This window comes from Zonotrichia leucophrys, chromosome 3 (genome assembly GCF_028769735.1).
Source record: "Zonotrichia leucophrys gambelii isolate GWCS_2022_RI chromosome 3, RI_Zleu_2.0, whole genome shotgun sequence".
Lineage (NCBI taxonomy): Eukaryota > Metazoa > Chordata > Aves > Passeriformes > Passerellidae > Zonotrichia > Zonotrichia leucophrys.
The window spans coordinates 87,475,540-87,490,090 of record NC_088172.1 but is presented as its reverse complement, the minus strand read 5'-3'; the positions used below and the strand labels follow the sequence as shown (position 1 = coordinate 87,490,090).

The 14,551-nt window shown below is 39.9% G+C and overlaps 1 protein-coding gene across 6 annotated transcripts in view; it reads left to right on the top strand.

The window, feature by feature from the left end:
• The first annotated feature begins 2,056 nt into the window (after positions 1-2,056).
• Positions 2,057-14,551, top strand: part of EPRS1 (glutamyl-prolyl-tRNA synthetase 1) — a 37,498-nt gene continuing 25,003 nt past the window's right edge. For all 6 annotated transcript variants that reach the window (XM_064709152.1, XM_064709150.1, XM_064709147.1 and 3 more), the window contains exons 1-8: positions 2,057-2,212; positions 4,469-4,553; positions 8,945-9,044; positions 10,844-11,000; positions 11,727-11,866; positions 12,506-12,606; positions 13,868-13,994; positions 14,192-14,384. In XM_064709152.1, the coding sequence (XP_064565222.1) occupies positions 2,167-2,212; positions 4,469-4,553; positions 8,945-9,044; positions 10,844-11,000; positions 11,727-11,866; positions 12,506-12,606; positions 13,868-13,994; positions 14,192-14,384 (949 nt within the window). In that variant the 5' untranslated portion in view covers positions 2,057-2,166. The remainder of the gene's footprint in view (positions 2,213-4,468; positions 4,554-8,944; positions 9,045-10,843; positions 11,001-11,726; positions 11,867-12,505; positions 12,607-13,867; positions 13,995-14,191; positions 14,385-14,551) is intronic.

Below are 14,551 nucleotides of genomic sequence, written 5' to 3'. Positions count from 1 at the left end.
ACAAGATTAGGTCTTCTAAATAACTACACTCTTCATCCACACAAACCATCTTTAAATGAGTGCCTCAAGGTATAAAAAGTTGTTTTCCATGCAGAAGAAGGTTTTGAAATTCAGTTTTTCAGTGTGCCCAACTTACTTCTTTCTCCTGTCATCATACAATATATTCAACAACTCCACCTAAAGCCCTTAGATTAGATCCTTTCCTCACGTTAGGGTTACACCAATATCACTTCACTGGCTTAAAGCCGACTCCATTTCCAACAAGCAGGAACATCTTGCCACCAAAAGATATGAACAAGGCAACTCTTGCTGAAGTGTTCCTGTCTCTCCATGTGCACATGTGGAAAAGAATCTAAGGAATCTTTTTCTTAGTGAGGTCCTCTTAGCCTAACATTTACAGATAAATTAGCAAGATTAGCATTTACCTCATTCTAGCATGACACTGGATTAGAGCTGCATATATAGGAACAATGTGTGCTTCTAATCCCTTGATCTAAAGCCTACCTTTCCTCTCTTCCTCAATTGTGTAACTGGTAAGAGCATGCAAGGCAGATTCAGCCTGCTTTAATTAGAACCTTCTTCATATTTTGGCCCATTGTAAGTTTAGTCATTCCACATACTGATTGTGACTGAAGTTTGAATCACATAGCAAGTACAATGATTTCACTGTTTGTTATACATTATTTTTACCTTTATCTAATGCAGGATTCTTTGAGTTGTATGCTGTAGCATTCCCATCAAAATTTGCATGAGAATTTGCAAAACATGTTAAGATAAAATGTAGAACAACTCAGGCAACACAAAGGCCTGCCTTAATCCTTCTTTCCATGCAATCATTAAAATACAAAGGACAGAACCCATTGATAGTAATCTTCATCTATTGCCTCTATAATCTTATTTTCATCTGAAATTTGCAATAGGTTTGAAAATCTCTTCAGCATAAACCTCTTTCTAATTCTGCTGTAATTTCTGTCAGCTCATTTAGTTACCTGAATGGGAGTAGAACACACAGCATGTATCAGCTTCTGCATGATGTGGAAAGATACTTAGGTATGGAAGCTCGTGGAAATACTTTCCATGCTTACAGAAACTGTAGAACTGCTAACAGAGAAGAGCAGGGAAAGTTGAAATTAAACCCAGCAGCAGGAATCAAGCATAAAAACCAGCACATAATGTGCAGTCATGCTCTGGCTATACCACTACCTCCACTGCACAAAAAGCACTGGTTCACCAATCAAGCATTTGATAATGTCTCTGTTAGCACATTAGGTGCTACGGTAACATCTATAAAATAGACGGGGGGTGGGGGGAATCACAGGGACACTGCATTGTCCTTGCAACAAAGTGAATTTGAGCCTGTCTCTTGTGAAAACTCGGTGACACAGCATTTTGTAATTCATTCCAAGGCTCCAGAAGGTGGCTGGGCACTGGGACAGGCTCTCCAGTGAAGTGGTCACAGTGCCAAGCCTGCCAGAGTTCAAAAGCGTTTGGACCGCGTTGTGCAGGGCCAGGAGTTGAACTCAATGATCCTTGTGGATCCCTTCCCACTCGGGCTATTCTAGGACTCATCTGACCCGCTGCAGAATTCGCACGTTTGTCCCAAGTTTAACAAGTGACATTCTACAAAACCAGAGGAGTGAAACCACCGCACTCAAACGTGTCGGTGTGTGCTGCGCTGCTCGATGTGTTTGGATCATCACACATAGAAAAGGGGCTGGAGGCATCTCCACGTCTGCTAGCCACACATCCAGCTAAGGTCTTTGGCAGGCAGCGCCCGCAAAGCCCTGAGGAAGGCTCAGCCGGAGAAGCCGTGAGAAGGGAAGCAGCGGCATCTGGTTTGCTGAGGGGCAGGGCAGCCCTCACCCAGCACCCGTCCCTCATCCCGGCCGGCTCCCCAGGGCTCCACCGGCGCGGCCGGGAGGGCCTCGTGCGCCGCCCGCTCGTCACCTCCGGGCGGGCTCTGGGCCGCGGCAACGAAGGGACGCACCGGGCACCCTCACCTCCCGCTCCGCCGCCCCTACGGCTTCTCCCGCGGAAGTGACGAACGCTTCCCCCGCCCCGGGGCGGGTCCTGCCGGGCCGCCCTGGCCGCGCCGGCCCCTGCCGAGCTGGCAGCGCTGCGCGCCCCGCCCCGCCGCCTCCCTCGGTTCCGGCGCTGGCGGCGGGAATGGCGGCGCTGAGCCTCACCGTGGACGCAGGCAGTCCCCCTCTCGGTAAGTGCGGGCCGGGCCTCGCCCCGCGCCGCCCCGATCCCGCTCTGCCGGGGGTCCGGCGGAGCTCTGTCCCCTCCCCGCCTCCCTGGCTCCCTCCTGCCCGTGTTGCATCATGCGGCGCCAGCCGTGCCCGCGTGCGGGGCCGGGCGAGGCGGCACCGGGGCCCGTGCCCGTCCTTCCCATTCCTCCCGTCCGTCCCATCGCTGCCGCCCTTCCCCGGGGCCGTGAGCCCGCCGCGGGTCCCTCTGGGCAGCTGCTTGGGCCGTGGCGGAGCGGCCGGCGCTGGGCACGGCTCTGGCTGCGGAACTCGGGCACGGGTGCAGCCTCGGGTGACATGGCACGTTGAGGCTGAGCGTTCAGTGCAGCCCTCGTTCACATCGCTGCTCGTGAGCTCTGCCGCTGCCTTGCTGTCTTTCATTTTCAGTTCTAATCCGCCGGTAAAATTCCCCTCTGGGGAACTGGCTGAAAGTTCTCAGATGCTCTCTGCCCTTCGAGGTTATTTTGCCTTTAAAAATGTGAGAACCTCCTTCATTGCACTTCCACCCATCTGGAAACGATCTTTTGTATGTGTTCCATAAAATTTCTCCATTTCGTTGTAGCTGTTCAAAATAAATTTTCTTCCTATTCTTCATCGTAGTTTTTTATTTTTCTTGCTGTTATTCCCAAATGGATTTCAGAGCTGAATACAACTTGCATGATTACTGATTCAAGGTATAAAAACGTGTATGTTTTAAATAACATTTCTCCTAAGACTTGTTTATACTGATTTGCCAAAAAAGAAAATGATGCAATATGAATTATGATTTACATCAGGTTTAGGGGCTTTGGATACTTATTTTGTTTGACAGCTGGTGTGTGGCACTGGAGGTTAATTTCAAGAGCTTGCATGATTGTGTCAGAAATGTTGCATATTACAGATGAAACATTTATATCAAGGAGACAAGCTTGATACTTCATCCCTGCTTCATACTCTTCATTGTGTCTGCCGTGCAAGAAAAGTGTAGTAGTTTTTAATGTCATCAGTATTAATTACATAGCTTGGTGCACGTAATACTTGTTATTTTCAAAGCGTTTCCGTGCATGTTATTAAAATACTTACGTGTCTTACTAACGTATTGCATAAGGGATGTCACCCTGAATTTCACAGATGGATAGCTGAGGGATGAGAAGAAGAACCTTGACTTACTCTTAATGCCACAAGAAGGGTTTTCAGCTGAGCAGAGGTGAGAGCTAGGGAATTCCTAGCTCCAGTGGTTTGTATTTAGGCCAGTGTATTAATAGCTTCTGGTATCATCTGCCTTGGTAGCTGGAGCGTTGTTCAAGGAAGGTAAAGTGCACGGCATGCTGTGGAGACTTTAACAGGTTAGGTGGCTTTCCAGACCTAGAGTACAGTTCCTGTTTTGCCTGTGCAAAAGCTTGCTGCCTTTGTACGTGCCTCTGAGCAAAGTTAGAGAACACAAGCTCCTCTGCCTATGCTCAGCAGGATGAGCCTGGAGCAGAGCCAATGCAGAAACGCAGCCAAGTGAGCTCGGTGCTTTGTTTGAGCTGCTGTGTCGTGCTGTAGAGCCTCGAGATCAGAGCAGGTTTTGCATCAACCCTCTTGGAATGTGGACAGAGCTGTCTTCCAGTCAATGGTGTAGCCTAAAAACCTCAGTAATTATTTTCTTTCTGCAGACCATTTTTTACTGTCACTGGTGAACTACTTTGAGAACCTGTGTAAGCTTCCTGTGCTTTTACATGGATAAAGTTTTTTGGTTTTGAATGGCTAATCTTTTCATAAACTTTAAATCAGGTTAAAAATAGTCTCATCCTTGATCTGATATATATGAAAGTGCTGGTATGTTCAGTAATTGATCTCCTTTGATGGATGTGTTAGGGCTGGAATGGATTACATTAGTAATATTGTTCAATAATTAAGAGCTTTTTGATTACATTCTCCTCACATACTGGGGGACAGGACTAATTTTTACCATACCCTTAGGAAGCAAAAATGTATCGCAGCTGACCCTTGCTGAGCTCACTGCAGATGACTGTGTGCTGGACATTATCAATTTGAGGCTGTAAGGATTGCCAAGAAGAAGCCTTTTGCATATGAGACTGAACATTGATTTTTTTGTTTCCCTGGGCATTCTCACTTGAAGGAGTCACTTCAGTCACCTGGTCCTAGTGGATAGGAGATGTAAGTGGTTGGTTGTAACTATGAAATGTATCTCTCCTGGAAGGAAGTTCAGTATCTTTTTCTCTTGTATTTTCAAGGAGCTCTGCTGACGGTGGAGCATGTGAAGAATGATGTTGAAATTTCAGTGCAAGAAGGCAAAGAAACCATCCTCTCTGTGTCTGAGTAAGTGACTTTGCGTCTCTCCTTCTACCTTTGGGTCAGCAGTTTTAAAAATCACGTGGTTGTAGCATTGACAGTAACCTTTTGAGGTAGAAGGAAAAGAAAAACACCACAGTTTTATTAATCACTGCATTACTGATGTCTCTAGCACAGGCAAAACATTTACAGCATATTATGAACTAGATCTTTATGGAAAAAACTTTTTATTTACATGTACCTATGTATAATATTTATGCTGTACCAGTCACTTTACTGTTTAGGACTTTGTGTGGTGCCATGGGTTACCAACAGAAAGGCTGTTTTATTTTAGAGAGGTTTGATAATATAAGATTCCTTGGGCTTGTACATGTGTGATGGACTGAAATTTGAATGTTTAGAGGGCATCATTTTAGGCTCCCTCATGTGTGTGTATAAGCAAAGGCATGATGTTATGTCAGGAAAGTGCTAATTATCTGTGTAGTGCTATTCAGTGTATCCAGCTGCACATTGTAGAAAGAATATTGGAAATTTTTGTAGTATTCTATTGTCTGTCCTTCTAAAAATACTGTGCCATTGGAATGGATAACTTCAAGGTTGGGACACGAAGATAGATTTTACAGTCTGAGTAAGATCAAATGCCTATCAGAAATGCAGGACTAAAACTTAGTTTTGAGAAGCTGCATTGTCATCTTCAATTCCATATGAGTTAAGACATCTGGATATATATCAAGAGGAGAGATCCTGCTGCCTGACATATTATTGGAAACTCTAGCATTTAGTATCTGCAGTTAGGAGCATATTTGTATATATGAGCATTGCACTTGTAACCTAAAGTATGGTAACACGATGATGAATTTGGAATTACTGATTATAACTGTAGTTTTTGAATGCTGATTTTTTTTTTTAAGATTGGGGGGAATCTATTGTTCACAGACTTGCTTTCAAACTCTCATTTTGTGAGCTAATTCAGTAGAAGATGCTGTTAGAGCCACCAGTGCATCATAGACTGGAATACCTGCTTGTCTGTAGAATGGCTATAGAAGCAACATATATCTTCTTGTATTGCAGTTACTGACTTGCTCTGCATAAATTAACACTAACTGAGCATTTCCATGTCTTCTAACCTTAGGTAATAAACTTGTCACTATAAACGTATGTTTGCAGAAAATCAAAGCACAGGAAGATTCAGCCTTCAGTCATGGTTGTTTTACTGGTTGCAAATACTGTTTCTGTTTAAAATGTTAGACCTGAACTCACATAGGGGTTCTTGCAGAATCTGATATTGTATGTTGTCTTTTGCTGTGCCTGGTGATGGCACTGTATTTGTGATTTGAATGAAAGCGAGAGAAATATGGCAGGTTATATTGGGATTTAATTGGTGCAGCTTTAATAATCTTCAGTGTGTGTTTTGCACATGTGGGATACAGCTTACATAACAGAAAGTTAATTGGGTATTTTTTACTTGCAGGAGAAAATTTTTCCCTTAAGTAGCCTTAGTCAGGTTTGGATTTTGTTTTACTTTGACTGTTTGGGCAGTGTATGGATATATATATAAAATATATGCATATATATGTGTGTGTTTATACATATATGTGCTCCTGTGACACAATATATTTAAGGTATATAATTTGCTTTAAAATAATATTTCTGTCATTAAATAATTTAGTGTTGCCATGCCTTCTTCCTACTGCATTGCAAAACCACTCATTTTGGCTGTAATGGAACTTGTCAGAAATGTAAAGCAAACACTCTTTTTCTGCACTTTGGCCCTGGGTAGATAATGTCTAGAATCACGGGCCCATCAGATAGAAATTTTGTGTGTTAGTGTCCTCTCATCCCTTGCATTGGCCTATGTTCAAGAAGTTATTCCAGACCTCAGTATTGCATTAATTTTCCCTTGCTTGGTTGTAATAATTTTGAAAATTGATTCTCTGCCTTAAAGCCTGTTAAAAGTATATCTGCAATGTGAGAGGCATCAGCTGAACTCGTATCTCAACTAATGCTTTTGCTAAATGGATTTCATGGCATCATTTCTGCTGAAGCATCTTGTTTGGCATGTTGTGAAAATCACTTTAGATGTTTCAGATTTTGATTTTTTTTTTTTTAGATTCCATTAGTTCTAATGACTTCACTTGAACAAGAAAGAACATTTTATTTGTGATTCTTCTATGTTTGGTTTTGGAGCTCAGTTAAAATCTGGTGACAAACTTTTTAGCTAACTAGCTGAAACTTAGCTGTCAGCCAGCTACCTAAAAGGTTTATCGCTCATTTGAGATTATGATTTTTATTTTAAAGGTTATTTTTGAAGACTTAGCTTCAAAACTTCTTGCAGTAACAGCTCCTAAGCAAACTACTCTGCTAACTGCTGATGGCTTTATGGAGAGTTTTGGTGTACCTGTGTCTTGTCAAAACAAGCTGCAGTACAGCTTTTGTGTGCTGAGCACATGCACATTTCAGAGTAGTTATTCTTCCTAGGCAGATCAAGCAAAAGCTTTTAGCAAATCGATTCAACATTGATTTATTATGGTTGGAAATAATTTGTCTTTTGGGTTTTTTGTATTATGTGTTTGCTATTATTTTTTGGTCCCTTTTTTGCATCTTGTCTTCTTGAACATTTGCCCTGGTGTTTAACTATGGGGCATTTCATGTCGCTCTCAATAGCTACTCTTTGCCTGTAACATTGCATTTTCCCTGTTCATCCTTCCTTACTTAGCCCTGGAGTTGGCAAGCACTGGATGCAAAAAGTTTTTTATAACTTTTTCAAAGAGGTCAATTAGTGATGTTTGGGTGGGAGTATTTTGTTTTTCCTGAAGAAAATAACTTTTAAAGCATAAGAAGATTTACTCAGAGTAATATTTTCCCTTTTCATACATGTATTCAGTTTTGCTTGAGTAATCAAGGGGTATTTGTTTTGATATGAATTAGAGAAAACAATAAAAGTGCATTTCACAGACTTTACAAGTGAAAATGTATTGGAAATTATTTGTTTTTCTCAGTTTATAAAAGCTTCCTTAAAATCTGATAGTGGGAAATTAGAATAGGATACATTTTCAATTACACAGTAGGGGATAATTTAAACATCCTACTGTGACTTTGGGTTTTAGTTACATTTTATGGATCTTCTATATATATACTGGATCCTAGATGCTTGGAAAGCAAACAAAATTAAAAACAAGCAAACCAAACCCCCCCCCCCCCAATGAACTATATTCCTTAGGTTGTACTGCAATTAGCCTAATGAGACTGGCTGGTCCATTTGTACTGAAAATGGGACACATTTTAATTGTTAATATATCAAGTACATTCTGTATTATTTTCAGAACTTTTGTTGATTTTTGGCAGCCTTGAGGGCTATCACAATTCTTTTAATTTTATAAAGGATGCAGTAGGTAAAAAAGGAAATAGAGAACAATGACAGTGGGACCTTGGTTGGACAAGTTGGAGTATAGCATTCAGTCTATTAAATGGGGTAAATGTAAAAATAAACCACAGGGACTCCTTTTGTTGATATCAGTGCTTGTTTTAGAAGCAACTGGAGCTCTGTTTTTGCAACCTGCATCTGTGTAGGACTGTAGAGTAGAGATGAGTATTATCTGGAGAACTGATGTTTCTGGATGCATCTTTCTTCCAAAGCTCTTTAGCAAATATTAATTTATCTTAGATGAACTGGAAGCTAGATTTTTGACAGTGTACAGCTTCTTTTGACACTGTATGTAATGTAGAAAAGGGACATGAAAACAAAGGAGTACTCCCTTTGGAGAGCCCTTCTTCTGCAGATCTGTTGAGGGCTTTCATAAGCGGAACGGGGACAACAAATTCAAATTAGTCTGTTATCTGGAGAAGACTGGGTAAAAAACAGGTACAGGCAGGGAAGTTTGTTCACCAGGGGATGGTTTCTGTGAAGTGTGAATTGAGTAAAGTAAGTAACAAATGAACACGGATTTTTTTCCCCTGATGCTAGCCCTTAAAACCATGATGAAGACCTCTCAATTCTGTTGATTCACTAGGAATCCTCTTCAAAGTTACCCTTCTTTTATGAAAAGAAAACAGATATTGATTAGCTCCTTATAATCTGGAAAATCTGTAGCTTGGGTTATACTTATGAATTCTATCAGCTGTGGAGAGAGTTTTAGTATTTGAAAGAATAATCAGTCTTATTTTCTCATTTTCAGCTTAAACTAAATTCTCGCACATTTAGAAGGTTATTATTCCATCTGGTGATAGAAAAGCAAGGACTTATTTATTCCTGTGCTAGGTTTATTTTATTTTTGTTTTTCTACTTTAGTGAACTGGTTGGCTCGCCTGGAAGTTATTTTGTGTTTGCTTTGCCCATGTTTCAACTATGTATATGCAATTAAAGTTGAACTGACTGGAGGTAGTAATTTACCTTTGCCTTGCCCCTATCTTTTTTTTAGGCAAGTTTCATTTTCTGATGTGAATTCAATAGCTCGGTACCTGGCTCGAGTTGCTGTCTCTGCTGGGTTGTATGGCTCAAATCTGTTGGAACACACTGAGGTGAGAAGGAATCACAGAATCATAACATGGTTTGGGTTGGAAAGGACCCCAAAGACCATCTATTTCCAACCCCAAAGACCATCTATTTCCCATGGGTGGGGATACTTTCCATTAGACCAGTCTGCTCAAAGCCCTGTCCACCTTGGCCTTGAATCACTCTCTTGTCTCTTGGGTTTTTTTTTCCTTTTCCCTTTTTGTCTTTTGGCATGTTCTAAGTTTGGGGGCAGGGGGGGTTTGGGTTTTTCTTTTTACCTTGTGTCTATTGTTCTGCATTTTACTGTTAGACTGAGGTTCCAGCTATGTGGGATGCTGAGGGGTTTGCTTTGGTAAGCTTCCTCCTTCATATAAAGAAATATAAAGCCTAAGAAAACTGTATAAAGACTAAGCAATCTGAGCTTTGGAAGGGTTGCCCTTGCCCACTGCTGCAACAGCAACTCCTAAGCAGACAGTTTGCTAATATAAAATAATTCAAGTTGTAAGGTAAAACATGAATTTTCCCTCCTCACTTCCCTCAGCTCTGTTGCCATCAATTGCTGTCCTGTAACACTTCAGTGTAACACCAAGGAACACTGTGTGGCATTGAAATCCTGAAGTAGCTTTTACTGTGTATGAGAGACAAAACTCTGACCCTGATTTCTTCCTGGGTCTAGCTCAGGATAATCAATCATATGCTGAATTTTAAATTGATAACTGAAACTAGCAGACAAATTGAAATTTACTCCTGAAATTTGGGGAGGAACTGAAGGATTTGATTCAGTGAAGCCAGTGGTAATCACTCTTCAATCACTCTTCTGCTCTCATAGCTGGTCTCAAGGGAAGTGTTGTCTTACTACTTTGCCTGTGAGGCATTAAAAAGTTGTAAGTTATCTTGTGGCTATTTAAAATTTCTGTCCAAATCCTTTAAGTTAAACCCAGACCTCAGCAAACACACTTTCAGGGCTGGTACAATACTTCTTTTCACTTCTGCCTCTTTCCAAAATAATACTGTGCTTGGAGAAGTGCAGGGACAGCTGCGTTTGTGGTGCACATATTTTGGCGTGCAACTGCAAATGACTGAACTGAATTCTGTGGAGGTTGTAATTACATCTGTGCCTGCCACGTTGGCTTGAACGTTGGAAGGATTCCCGTTGCAGTTTGCAGAACAGTTACACATGAAATAGGACCAGAGAAAAGACACTTAGTCTCTTGCAGGACTGAGGGATTCAGTTTATATACAGGGCTACATTATTAAATAGCCTAATTCTTAATATTTTTTGTGTTTATGTACAAAGATAGATGGAAAAGACTTTTGCAGGAGTGGGGAATAGGACTTGTGAAGATCAGGGGTTTGATTTCTTCAAATCTAAAAGATGAGGAAGAGAAAATAGGGACTGAGGGGAAAATGGTGTACTAACCAGCAGCAGCACCAGGAAGAGGAAGTAGGTCACAAATATGATGTGTAAATAGCTAAAGGAGAGTGGTGATTTTTATATACTCTTGTGATAAGGGAGTACCTGAGAACTGCTTATTATTTTACCAATGGAAATAACTTAAGTGAAGTTGATGTTTTCAGCAATTTGGATTCATGCTGAAGGAAGAAATTAAATTTCATTGTTTAGTATTGTTCTTGGTGAATTTTTCAGTATAATTTATTTTAAATATTCCTTCAACATATGTTATGATCTGATATATTTAATTCTAATGTTCCTGTTAATATCTTCTGTTCAGCTGTTAGATCAATTGTGTATTATTCAGTTATTTAATGAGCTTAATTCTCATTCCATTAGTAACTTTAACTGTCTTTTGTCCCTTCAAACAAGATTGACCACTGGCTGGAGTTCAGTGCTACAAAGTTATCCACTGCCAGCCAGTTCCCTTCAGCCATCCAAGAACTCAACCACTGTCTGTCTCTACGGACCTACTTGGTGGGAAACTCTCTGAGTCTTGCAGATTTGTGTGTCTGGGCTGTACTAAAAGGTATTGGTTTATATTCTCTGTTTCACTGGCTTGCAATATCAATATTTTTATACTCAATCAATATACAACAGGAATTCCCGATTTTTCTTTTTTTGTGGATGCTAGTAGTGACTTCTAGCTCTATGAAGACTGTCTACTGTCATGCACACTGCTGTGACCTGTGCATCCCTAGTGATGGCAGTAGTGTAGCTTAGGAAATCCTAGATTTTAATTTTTTAAATTGTTGCTATATTTGGAAATTTATGAGCTGTAATCCCTAGGTGGAACTTTTTCTAATATCTTTTGTGCTAATAATTGCAAGAACATCTTTTATTACCTGTTGCCTCAATATGAAAATGTGCAACATAAAATTATATGCATTGACCTTTCTGTGACATTATCTTAGCAGTGGAAATTTCTTTGGTGTTTACTTTGAATTATTAAAAGAGGTAGATGTTACTGTGCAAAATACCCTTTAGAAGTTAAAGAAGCTTTGATGATCTGTTTTCACGGATTTGGTTTTTATTTTCTCTTACCTCTATATCTAAAGGTGATAGGTGACAATGTACCATTCAGTATCACCCAATTCCACTTGAAAGTAAATGGAATAATTAGGATTAAAAGCTAGCAGCATTTTATGTTTTTTTAGTGTTGCTGCTCTTAAGAGCAATCTGAAAAGCTGCTGTTGATAAAAATAATTTTATTTTTATAGTTTAATAGTTTGAAAACTTCTTTGTTTTCTAACAGATAATGGTACATGGCAAGAGCAGTTAGAACAAAACAAAGCTCCTGTGCATGCAAAGCGGTGGTACAGCTTCCTTGAGGTACAACGTGCTTTCCAGTCTGTAGGAGCCAAGTGGGCTGCTGGCACACCAAAGGTTAAAATGGTAAGATTTACTCAGGCCTTCTGGAGAGAGTAGCTTTATTTCTGTGAATACACTGCAAGAATTCTTTGTTTTTAAGTTAGAGAATTAAATACTGAAAGTAAGCAGTTGTACAGTGGGCTAAACTTTTGTAAACTCCTGTTTACAGCTAAAGCTGTTGCTTTCAAATTAAAAAAGGTATGAGTTGTCTAGTCCAGTGTGTAGGTGGAATTGTGGAAATATGGCACCTCTTCTTTTAATCAGCACTGCTCTTTAGCTATATTGTTTGCTTTTTCTAAAGACAAGTTTGAGATCTTGATGAACCTGCAAAGATTGTTCTTGACTGAAAGTTGACTGAATTTGTTTATCATGTTCAGGTTAAGAACACTAAGATACAAACCTTAACTAGCAATTGTTTTCTTCTATGGAATAAATTAGACAACTTTTCAGTCCTGGACCAGATTTGAAGACAAAATAACTTAAAACTCTAGAATTAATCTTTATTTGAAGTTCTGAGTTACGTGAAAGTTGTGAAGAGATGAATTTGGAGTCCAGTATGGCAGCTTGTAGGTTTGAAAGGAGAATTTGATACAGCAGTTGTTATCTAGAGTTTTATATCCGATTTTACTGCTAATACAATCTGTAATTATGTCTGTTTTCAAGGCAACAGAGAAGGAAAAGAAAGCAGATGTTGGGAAGTTTGTTGAACTTCCTGGCGCAGAGATGGGAAAGGTCATTGTGAGGTTTCCTCCTGAAGCAAGTGGGTAAGAAACATGAATACTTTGCCAAGGTTCTATTTTGTTGGGGTTTTTTTTTTAAGTATTTTGGTGAGGATGGTAATCAGCTTATCAGACAAGGCTGTTAAACCAAATGAGTGTTTAAAGCTTTGTCTCCACTAGAGCTGTTTGTTCACTTCTCCTGGGTACTTGATTGCGCTGTTGTCTGGACTTGGAATAGGGAGTTTAGTTGCGAGATGGTGTTGTGCAGCTCAGCAGTGCGATGAGGAGAAACAGGAGGATGACATTTGTAAGGATAGTGGATGTGTGTGCCCTGGCAGGAGCTGTGGTGTGGACATGCAGTCCTTATGAACTGGGCCAAGGGACTCAGTGCTTCCCAAGGCAGCTTAGATTTGAGAAAGGAAAGATGTATGGGATAGCCTTCCTTGGGGAAACTTGACACCAGATGTATAATGGAGGGCCAGGGGTCCAGATTGTGCGGAATACCAAAGCACAAACTCCTTAAAGACCACACAGAGAAGATGTGATGAGCCAGGATAGTAAACTCATTTTTCAGCCAGCTTTTCATTTTCTATTTCTTTTTGGAGTTGCCTGATGGCCTATAAAATTTCCACTATTGTATTTGTTCATTAAACTGGCTGTTCAGCATCATGTGACTTCTGTGGTTGAGTTTCTTACTCTATTAGTCCAATATAAACTTTACTCAGATATTGTGAATTATGTATTATGTACGTGTATGTCTATGACAAATATTGTTCTTGGCTTACTTTAGTAGTTTTTAGTGTCTTAATCCTGGTGTTTTAAAACGCTGTTCTTCAGGGATATGTTACTCTCTTTTTTTAAGAGATTTTAATTTTGTGGATTTGGGGATTTATATTTAGTTTAAATTAGTCAGTAGCTTTATAGCTTATATTAAAAAATATGCAGCAGCTGGAAAATTCCACTCTTGTGAATGTGGTAGGTTTAGATTATCTGGTCACTGCTCCTGGGTATCATCAGCAGTTGGTTTAAGTTAGTCTGTAAAAATGGAGATAATTGCAGTCCAATCTTTATATCCATAGCAACACTCTAATTTACAGTTTTAGTTATTTTTAACTGTCAACTACTAAATTTGTGGTAGAAGAAACATAATCTGTTTTCATAAACGTGTAGTATTTCAGTAAATATCCTAGGTTTGCTGTTTGTTACACTTAGGTATTGCTTTCCATTCTTTCTCCTTCCCTCACAAATAAAGAGTCTAGCTGAAGTAGTTCTGGTGTATATATATATATTTTGATTTCCTTTTTAGATATCTGCATATTGGTCATGCCAAAGCTGCCCTGCTAAATCAGCACTACCAAGTTAACTTCAAAGGAAAACTTATTATGAGATTTGATGACACAAATCCAGAAAAAGAGAAAGAAGACTTTGAAAAGGTATGATAAGATAGCAGAGTGATTATAGGCTGTGAAAGAATGATAAGTGCATGCCTCTCTTTTCTTTCATACTTATTTATGCCTTATCCTTCCTGGACAATGGACCATTAAAAACACCACACCTTACAGGAAGAGGATAAAGATGTAAGAAAACTACCTTTGCTGAATATTACAGTGTACGTTTTCACACTTGGCAGGTTATTCTCGAAGATGTTGCCATGCTGCACATCAAACCAGATCAATTTACATATACCTCAGATCACTTTGAAACAATAATGAAATATGCTGAGAAGCTAATTCTGGAAGGGAAGGCCTATGTGGATGATACTCCTGCAGAACAAATGAAAGCAGAGCGTGAGCAAAGAGTGGAATCTAAACACAGAAATAACTGTAAGATATTTTAAGCTTTGGTCTTGCTTTCTTACGTTTTTGATTTGATATCAAAGCTTGATTTTTATTAACAAATATGAGTGAGATTACTAATCTGCATATCTTCAAGGTCCTTATAGGGACTTGAAAGTGTTTAGTGCTTTGCTCTACAAGGCTGGATGGATTAA